We start from the raw sequence: 10826 nt of genomic DNA on the forward strand, positions 1-10826 counted from the left end.
AATATATTACTTTTTGACCCAATGCTTTAAGATTACTAAGTTTTTTCTTGTAGACGACAGTCAAATCGAAAACTACACGGCAAAACTTCAAAACCTCAAAACGTTGACTGGTACATTAAATTAACATTAAGTAATCACGTTAAATGATAGTGAGACAAAGGAGATAAAATATAGAGATTTAAGCTGCTATTGTGGTGATGTAAAAGGACAATGTTTATGCTTTTCACCTCAGTATCATTCCCAGATTAATGCCACTGCTCGTAGCATCAACTTTAATAATATGACTCAAAGACAGAATTTATTCAGAAGTTTTTGGAAATTGGGCGACTTAGTCAGACAGTGGGAGTATATAAATAAATATTGCGATAACAATCCTAAATGACGTTTTACTACTGAAACGAATTCCAGACGTAATCATACTATTCAGTACAATTTGCCAAAAGTAGACGACGGCACAGAAAAAACAAAGGTATGCAAGACGATGTTCCTTAATACTTTTGACATTAAAGAAGGTTTGGTATAGTCGGCTCTAAGCTAATTAAATGATGAAGGCACTGTTTCTGTGGATGCCCGTGGTACCCATACAAATTACAGAAAAGTTATTACTGAAGAAATGAAATCTATGATCTATATGTCTATGATCACATCAACAGTTTTGCGCCTATTGAGTCACATTACGTGAGAAGTCGCTCTTCAAAAGTATATCTGGATGGATCTCTTAGTATAGCCCGAATGTATCTTTTTTACCAAGAATGGGAAGGTAAAATTCATTCCTGTATATACGCTAAAAAAAGAACAGCAACTTCCTTTGTAAAACATCGTATCTGCCACTAACAAAAAATCACTTGACTAAAACATGTTGTTATGAATTCCGAGCGTATCTGCAATAATTCTTTATTTAAGAAATCAAAATTGAATCATAAAATTTGACTTACAATTATCATTATTAATCAGTTTCAAAACAATCGCTTCAGTAGTTTTGGAGTAATAACTTGACCAACTTATGATAACTTTGTAATTGCTCTCCTGTAAAATTGACGTTTTTCACATACGGACTTATGCGTAGGACGTGTCGATATGATGACTTGATTACTAATTTTACTTAAATTGCCAAAAATAGAGAATAGGATGCTTCCAGCTTAACTGATAAGCAATTAAGACTGATTTTCTTTTTTGTAATAATTTAGAAGTTATATACTGATTAAGTTTTAAAATTTTAAAATGAAGATAACGTGGTTGTTATGTTGTTAATTATTATAAGTTTGTTAATTAAGAGTTAATTCATTATTAAACGATGATTAAAAACTCGATGTACCAAAGTACAGTCTTAACGGAGGCAGCTAAGTACCAGTTTCACAAACAGCGGCTGCCTATCTGACCTCCTCAACCCAGTACCGGGGCAACCCAATACCCCTAGGTAAGACTGCTTGTCAGACTTACTGGCCTCTGACTACCCATAAAGACATCTAAATATGTGCAAATGGTAGCCAGGACCCAGGTACAGTTAGCCGGGACCAAGTACACTTTATCATGCCCTCCAAAACTCAGAACGAAATAATATTGTACAAATTTCTAACTACTATATCAAGCTCACTTAGCAGACTTAGTACAGTCTTCAAATGAATTTTCATTTCAATAGTAATATGATTTCAATAGTGATATGGTAACATTGTACTGTATGTTACCCTGGTTTCATTGTATACCCAGATGTAAGACACAATGTACAACTGTTTTCCCAAACATCATAAAATGAATTAGTAGAAAACCGACCAATAACCTTCTGCAACCATGACAACAACTATAATATACGAAAAAGCTTTTCAAGACGATGCAACCAATAAGAAAATAAAACCGACAAATATAGACCACAACCTTTTGCGAATTTCATTATAAGACAAATCATCATCATGCCTTCATTCCAATTTTTGTATAATTTTAAGACAAATCATGCACATTTATAAATAAGATAGAAAATAGATTGATGGCATATAAACACCAATTATAATTTTCAAACACATACATAAATACTAGGTACATACATAATATTAATACAGATGAATAACAAGCACTTTTTCACGATGTAAAACAACCAGTTATTAAGATAAACTATTTTACTGGAACACATTTTATCAAACAACTTTTTAAAATATTTTTGTATGTCATAAGTTAGTAATTATTAAGTAAATAGAGATGTATTCAAATAACGAATGAAGACAAAGGTGTTCATTTTGAGAAATAAATAAGTTTCAACTTTCTTTTCAATGCAATAGTATTGAAGAATACAGGAAGTGACCTTTATAATATCTGAATACAATGTACAAATTAATAAATAACTGTAGCCAATCTGAAAACATCTGCTGCCATGAAGGCATTTAAGAAATTAAATTGAAAACCAACATCATCACCTCCCGAGCCTTTTTCCAAGTTACTTTTACTATGTTGACTGAAGTCGACACTTCCAATCTAACCAAATGCAGCTGAGTACCAGTATTTTACAAGGAGCGACAGCCTATCTGACCTCAACCCAGTTAGCCAGGCAATAATTTGATAACCAACTTTTAAGACTCAAAAATCTCGCCAATTCAGACCAAAACTGAACACTTCAAAATGGTAATTTGTTCTCAAGAATATGGAAAGAAAATAAATTGAAGCTGCATCTTGTGAATAAGATGGTTGCTTGATAATAATTCTTGAGGTCTTCGCCATTTGTTTATTGAATTCTTCATTGAACTAATCACAGCCTCCTTTCCTGAAAATAAAGAATATACGTACCGGTTACTTTTTTATCTATAATTATATTGTAAAGGGGAAACACTTTCTTTGGTTGATTTTAACTAAAACGCGCTGAGAGTACAAACAGATTTTAAAAAGCAGCTGTAGACTATATTTTGTCCAGGTTCAGGCAGAAATTAACCCAGGGACACAGTAAAAGATTCACATTTCACCAGTTTATGGAATTTGCTGTATAATTTATTGTGCATGGAAAACATGTGGAATTTATAAACTCTCACTTTATGTAGAGAGCTGTCATTTGTAAATTTGAACTTGACAATGTGCCAATAATCATCCTACTACGAATTAATAACTTTTATCTATACTAATATTATAAAGCTGAAGAGTTTGTTTGTTTCTTTGTTTGAACGTGCTAATCTCAGGAACTACTGGTCCGATTTGAAAATTTCTTTCAGTGTTAGATTTATCGAGGAAGGCTATAGGCTACTTTTTATCCGGGTTCGTACACAGGTTCCCACGGGATGCGGGTGGAACCGCTGGCAGAAGCTAGTTTTATTATAATTATATTTCCTGTATTTCCTACTTGTCGCAGCAGCCTAGTAGTGAAGAGTTCCATTCAGGGACAGGCAAGTAGCAATGCAATTTTATAAGTCTGTAAGTGCTCTTGTAAGTTTATCTTAGACACCAATGACTGATTAAAGGTGAAGGAAATCTGAATTACCTAGATAGTAGATTAGAAATCTACCAAACCATAATGAACAAGCACGGTGATTAACTCTCAATACTTGTGTGAGAGGAGGATGCAGCCCGGCATGAATTGGTGTTTATGGTAATGATAAGGAGTACGGTTATAAAGTACTGAAAAAAAAGGAAAATAATTAAGTATGTAATACCTGAATCATGCGAAGCAAGCACTCTTGACAACATCTCTATCAACCCAGCAGATGCAGGCTTAATGGCCAAAAACCTGAAAATAAACACAAAAAATAAGTATTTATTATACACATAGATATGAAACAAGTTGTGGTGTCCTAGTTCTGGTCTTTAACAATCATTCTCAATATTCTTAACCCTACCTCTGTTCATTAGCTTGGAGATAGATTTGCCCCATACAAGTTATGTCAACTAGATAAAATGTTGGGAACGGGTAAAAGTACTTATGTACTCTAAAGTGTAAGTGTGCATAAACTGTATTAAATACAACTTCTATACAGTTATGCAACCTCCCTTGATTAATGCCCTATCCAACACAGTAAGAATCATGGACATTAGGCAAGTAGATAATGAGATTAGCATGTTTAAGCAAACACTCTTCCTTCAGCTTTGTAATAAATACAAGTCATTTTCACATAGTTTCACTTTGCCTGTGGGAACTACTGCCCATACCTAGATAAAATATAGCCTGTTTTTAAGACTTAGGGGCGGAGTTGAAAGAATTAAACTACGAAGGACAGTTAGATAGATAAGAAATCAAAACCGCGATACAAAACATTAACTACAATAATAATTGGTCAGTGCGTCGTCATAGAGGATTGGCTTTTAGCTTTAAATTACTGCAATCAAGATGGTTTTGTACCTAAAAGGCAGTTGAAGTTATAGCAATCTACATGCAATCGAACTTTTCTGCTAAATACAAAGTTAATTGATTAAAAATGTTACTCACCATATAATCTTCTATTGTTTGAGATGTCACAGGTGTTATTAGAAGTATTAAATTAACTGTTTTTGCTAAATACTAGCTGCGCCGAACTACGATTTCGAAAAGAAAGAATGAAGGGGCGATCGGAAGGAAGGAAGGAAGGAATGAAGGAATTCAATAGATGGAAGTTGTTCCGAAGACAGTGTTACCAATTCTTGAAAATATTTACCCCTAGAACTGCAGTAAAAAACACAATTATCATAATAAAACTCGTTGACACGACAGTACAATAGAAAAGTTCCAGAGTTATATGAAACAAGTTAGTAACATCAATACTAACCAACGAATTTCCAATAAGCAAAGATCACGGAGAAACATGTGCCTTTGTCTTTATGACTATTTTTATGAATATCTGTCCATTTTTCACTCTAAACTGTCAGAATCACTCTGTTCCAATTATTTTATATGTCGGCGCCGCCGTAGAGAATATGAGAATACGTCGGATTAGAGTGACAGCTGAGGAAGTGTCACTCTGACGGAGCGTCAAGTTGGGAGCAGCGCGGGAACTTTGACACAAAGAAAGAGCCCGCGCGCCCTCACCAGGCGAATCGTCTCAATTCGACGTCGTAATTTAGTTTATTGTTTGTTTTTCACCACAATTGTTATTTCTAACTATAAAGTGTACTCAAGACAGTGCTGGCATTATTATTCATTATAAACTAAGCGTCTGCGGCTAGAGTGATGGAGATTTCTGATGTTGGTAACGAAGAGCCGACATCAGAAGTGGGATGCAATCCGAATGCCCACATGCGTTTCAAATTCGCCATCCGAAGATAAATTTCTACCCACTAACAAAAAAAAATAATGTAACGTCGATAATTTGAAATGGAGTTTGTAGTAAAAGATTTATTAAGAATTTCAGCGAAGGTACAAGTATGGTAACCACGGTTAAGGTAATGGTATCGTTTTCCATTGTTACATGTCAAGCTAGTTATTGAGGGTATGCTAGAAAATTAACCGAATCTCTTTTTTTTTCATGTTTCAACAATGACGGTGGTTATTGTGCAATATGGCGACAAAATTACTGCGGAGCATCCCAGCCGCCTGCCAGGAGCCCAACGTGTCATCGTGACTTCGGAGTGTTGGTGCTCGTGCATCTCCGTGGCTGGCTTCACGTTCGCGAAAGCCGCTGTACTGCGCGCCATGGCGATGTGCGCATCGTCACGCACGTTGAGTGGAAACCCGGTGAGACCGTTCCATTTTTGCTTTATGTTGAGGTTATTTGCCTTACGACATTTATAAACTTGAGAGGCAGTTTCAGTCTCGTTGTTTAGTGGGAGTGCTTATTAATTAGTGGAATCGTAGATAATCAGAATCAGAAACCGTGAACCTAGGTTTGATCCCAGAGTTGAAAATTATTAGTTACCTGCCGAATTCAAGAAATTTTGTACTGAGCACAAAATCAGTCTTCATTTCATTACAACAGGTTCTAGTAGAGCGAATGGTCAAGTAGAGAGAGTCATGAGAACGTTGAAAAGCTTGCTTACAATAGTAGAAAATGAACAGAACAAAACATGGCGTGACCAACCAGGCAATATTCAGTTAGCGCTAAATAGTACGAAATCCACAGTGACTAAATACTCACCAACAGAATTAATGTTCGGGATTCGCGACAATCATTGGGTATGTCTAAAATTTATATCGCACAATCGGACGAGGAAATTAAAAGGTTAGATTTAGAATCCGTTAGAGAGAATGCGTCAAATAATATCGAAAAGGCTGCATTAGCAGACACTCGTCGGTTTAATCGTGGTCGCGCCAATATCAAACCATTCACCAAGGGTGACTTTGTTTTTCTCAAAACTGGTGAATGAAACCAAACTAAATTAGACAAGAAGTTTAAAGGGCCATTCATTATAACATCGGTATTAGAAAATGATCGCTACGAACTGAAAAATATTAACGGTTCAAATCGCGTTTACAAATGCTCATGAGAACTTGCGTCCAGTACCTAAGGGACATACCGGTTTACTTGAAATCACTGACAGCCTATTGAATGAAGAGGAGACCGTGTCGGCGTCGGATGAATTGACACAAAACAGCAATGATTTCGGTGATACTCCACATTTCGGGGATATGTTGCGTGCAGACTCGGTCACTGCTTCAGCTGATTCTGAAACGCTCACTGCGTGGTCAGATACACTTAGCTTCTATGACTCTGACACCTTAGATGTACAATATGAAGTCGAAGTTCATACTGAGCAGGATCGTCCATAACAGAAAGGTTAGTTACTGTGTTATGTATTATGAATGAGTATGTGTGATAGATCAAGGTTGAGAGACAGTGCAGTCCGGTCTATGTTTGTGGTTGTGTTATACAAGCTGGTCGAAGGGACGCACTCGTCCGGTCCATGCTTGTGACAAACTGGTCGAAGGGGCAGTGTCGTCCGGTCCATGTCGCTTTGGCGGCTGGTCGAAGGGACGCACTCGTCCGGTCCATGTTTGTGGTTGTGTTATACAGGCTGGTCGAAGGGGCAGTGTCGTCCGCTCCATGTCGCTTTGGCGGCTGGTCGAAGGGACGCACTCGTCCGGTTCATGCTTGTGACAAACTGGTCGAAGGGGCAGTGTCGTCCGGTCCATGTCGCTTTGGCGGCTGGTCGAAGGGACGCACTCGTCCGGTCCATGTTTGTGGTTTTGTGTTATACAACTGGTCGAAGGGACAGTGTTGTCCGGTCCATGTCGCTTTGGTGGCTGGTCGAAGGGACGCACTCGTCCGGTCCACGTTGTGGTGTGTAATGTTACGGTGTATGAAGTTATGGTGTGTAAAGCTGTAGTATATAAAGTCGCCGTGTGTAAAGTTGTTGTGTGGGCAAAATGTTGCTTCTGTATTATGGTAGACATTATGGCATTATGTTCGTCAGGGTGGACGAGCGGATCATTAGCCGTGTACTGTTTTAATCTTTCCAGGACGCCAATAAACTACTACGTCCGAGGACGGACGATTGTCAGTCTGGCCGTGTCGGCGCCGCCGTAGAGAATATGAGAATACGTCGGATTAGAGTGACAGCTGAGGAAGTGTCACTCTGACGGAGCGTCAAGTTGGGAGCAGCGCGGGAACTTTGACACAAAGAAAGAGCCCGCGCGCCCTCACCAGGCGAATCGTCTCAATTCGACGTCGTAATTTAGTTTATTGTTTGTTTTTCACCACAATTGTTATTTCTAACTATAAAGTGTACTCAAGACAGTGCTGACATTATTATTCATTATAAACTAAGCGTCTGCGGCTAGAGTGATGGAGATTTCTGATGTTGGTAACGAAGAGCCGACATATAAAATAAAATGAGATTTATTATTTAAATTGTAAAGGACATTGTTCGTCGTCCATACATAGTTCGCCTAAGACCCAACAGAGAGCTGTATTTACTCTTTGGGTTGTAGATAATGTATATATTCGATTGAACCTAAATTAAAATAACGGACACTTATGAGAATTCTGAAAAAATGAAAACAATTTCGGGTTTTGAGGTTATAATCATCAATGAATCGTCAATAAAAACATCCGGTATGTAGCAATAACTGTCAAAATGTCAATGTTGTCGTCTGTCAATTATTCACCAACTGTCAGTGTAGACATTAATGCTCGTTTCAAACAGCTCTTTCAATCGAGATTTTTGATACATTATGGCTAATTACGGTTCCGGGACATCTAAGCGGACTGTGTAAGTAAAAATCATTATATATAAAGTGTTGAGAATACTAACGCTTATCTGTTTCAAACTCTAAGAGTGCTGTTACACAGACTTGGCTGTATGAGTTATAATACCTTTGCCTATAATAAGTCTCAAATGGAACCAAAAATCAATAGAACTATCAAGATGGAAGCTAAGGACGGAAGTGAATACTTTTTAAAATGTTTTCGAAATTAACAAGTGTCCGTTCTATTTTATTATATGTAATGTATATTATTAAAAGAGCTAGTAATTATAGTAAATGTTTCATGCGTGTTGGTTCATAGGCCAGTTTTAACAATGTCCTTTACCTAAAAATGTAACGCTCGTAAATAAATCTCACATGCTTACATACTCCCTGAATTTGGGGCAAAACTCCAAAGTTGGCAACACTCTCCGTAAAATTTTGGAAATGTTCGTTACATTTCATAGACAACCTCTAGGAAAATATTTAATAAACCTGTCTTTGTTGATACCTGTCTTTTAAGTAAAACTTGAAACGAAAAGATGATAAAGGGATAATTATTTCTGTCATTCAATAATGAATCATTTTGTCTGCAAATGATTAACTATTACAATATGATTGCAGAGCAAACTACCGTATAGACCAAAATCACCAAAATAGCAGACCAATCGCACACCAATCAAAAATGTCAATCGAATACGATTGGCCTTTTATTAGTAGCAGAATGCCCGATATGGTTAAAACTGATGTTGCGATCATATTGCGATTCGATTTCTATTCGATTTTGACATTATTAACTAGAGAATCATACATAAAAAGTTAATGTCCATCAGGATTGAGGAGCCACTTTTTGTATCTTAATGAAATTTTGTACTTATTTAGTAGTAAGTTAAAAAGTATTGTAGGCTCAATCTTGGAATTTGTAGTATAATAGTTCAAAAGTTATATGAACACAAAGGTGGCTCCTCAATCTAAATATTTGGACTGAGGAGCCACGTTGGAACACAGAAAGTATACGATGTACATTCTTGAAAATTTTGTATGATTTAGTAGTAATTGAGCGCAATGAGTACTAAAAATGTTATTCCTGTGCGGGACGGACGTAGCTCAGAAGCAGGTACTATGGGGTGGCTTCGAGACGTTGACGCCCCGTCGGTCGCTGGTTCTTGGACGTCTGGGCGAGTGGACTGTATTTACGATGTGGCGAGAAACAGGAATTTCAGAAACAAGAATACGTTTAGACGGGTTTTAGACTTTCTGCTACTATAGGTTCAGGAATGCCGGTGAAATAATAAGTCTTCATATATTTTTCAGGAGTCTTGAAGGGACGAGCTTCGACGCACTTACCATACTATAATTACACTATTTACTTTTCACTATTTACTTGTTATACTATCAAAAAATCCATACCGATGACTACGATTTGTACGGCGGCGCTTGCGCACCGAATGAGCTCGAAACTTTACCGTGACGAGCACCTCGATTTCTCGTCCCTCCGACCAACTCAGTTTTATTGACCTTTCAATTTAACAGCCGTATTACAAACAATTGGTACATGATATCATTGCAGGACACATAGCGTCAGACGCCCCATGAAGTGCGCTACTGAACTATACCACACACACCCTGCATACCTTCAGGGCTGAAATACTATAACCGAATAACTATAAAAAACTATGTGAAATCGGCCCTTATGTGAAGATTATCTCGAGATAAAAAACAAACTATGGGGGGTATCTCGATACGAAAGGCAGTGTGTGTAAAGGTGCGTACGGATTGCGCGTACCCTGGTACGCGTACTCAGTTTACGCGTATCCGGAACGCCTAGTCCATACCTGCAGCTACGCGTTCACTCTTGGGGCACGCGTATCGCGCGAGCCAACTCGCAGCGCGAGCCACCGTCTGTCGGTTTTTGGTCGCGCGTCAAAGAGGACGCACGCGGCCGGCTACGCTATATTTGGACGGCAAAATGAATAAACACGCGTGTTCTTGTCGGAGTCATGGCGAATGACTGGGGCTCGCGGAGCGCTCTGGATCGATTGACCTCGCGTACAGGTTCGCGGCGGTCCGTACAGGAGCTGTACGCGTATCCAATGTACGCGTGGACAGTGCTTCCCAACTACGCGTAACACAGGAACGCGCAATCCGTACGCACCTTTAGGGCATTTCATGGGCTATCTGGCGATAGTAATCCTAACAATGTGACCTAAGACCTAGTATTGTTAATTTGCATGTGAAATGAAAGTCAAAACACAGACATTATTTATTGTTCTATAACTTAAACTATTAACAATATTTCTATAAATTAAGTTATTTTCTATACAATGAGACCTACATGTCGATTCTATAAAATATCACAACTCACTTCGACATCACTCTCACTTCGACTTCGATCTAAAGGTAGAATTCCGTGGACGCGACAATAGTCAACCTATGAAAATGTATGGCACCGTTGCCGAGGCCCGTGACAGTCGCGCGCGGCCGACGAATTTCGTAAGCTGCTCGCGGCATTGTCAACAATTTAATTCTGGTTTTACTAAAATTCTATAGATGTTATTAAGCGCTAGACCATGTTGAGAAGCGTACGGCCGCGAGCGGCTCACGAAATTCGTCGTCCGCGCGCGACTGTCGCGGCCCTCGGCAGCGGTGCCATACATTTTCATAGGTTGACTTTTGTCGCGCGCGGCTGCGACAATCGTGACCCACGGAATTCTACCTTAAAGTTTCGTGATTGACATTGTCAAACTACACTAGCGCTACA

General features: G+C 38.4%; 1 protein-coding gene and 1 long non-coding RNA gene across 2 annotated transcripts; one reads left to right on the forward strand and one right to left on the reverse strand.

The window, feature by feature from the left end:
* Positions 1 to 2156: 2156 nt before the first annotated feature.
* LOC124644316 lies at positions 2157 to 4553 on the reverse strand. Its single transcript, XR_006986045.1, has 3 exons — positions 4397 to 4553; positions 3627 to 3700; positions 2157 to 2749 (listed from the first exon to the last, which is right to left on the reverse strand). It is a non-coding gene; the product is annotated as an uncharacterized LOC124644316 (long non-coding RNA).
* Positions 4554 to 5113: 560 nt separating this feature from the next.
* LOC124643945 lies at positions 5114 to 6451 on the forward strand. Its single transcript, XM_047183062.1, has 3 exons — positions 5114 to 5132; positions 5859 to 6055; positions 6250 to 6451. The coding sequence occupies exons 1-3, from the start codon at positions 5114 to 5116 to the stop codon at positions 6364 to 6366; spliced, it is 333 nt and encodes a 110-aa protein (XP_047039018.1). The 3' UTR covers positions 6367 to 6451.
* The last annotated feature ends 4375 nt before the right edge of the window (positions 6452 to 10826 follow it).

Source organism: Helicoverpa zea, chromosome 29 (assembly GCF_022581195.2).
Source record: "Helicoverpa zea isolate HzStark_Cry1AcR chromosome 29, ilHelZeax1.1, whole genome shotgun sequence".
In the NCBI taxonomy this organism is placed as follows: Eukaryota; Metazoa; Arthropoda; class Insecta; order Lepidoptera; family Noctuidae; genus Helicoverpa; species Helicoverpa zea.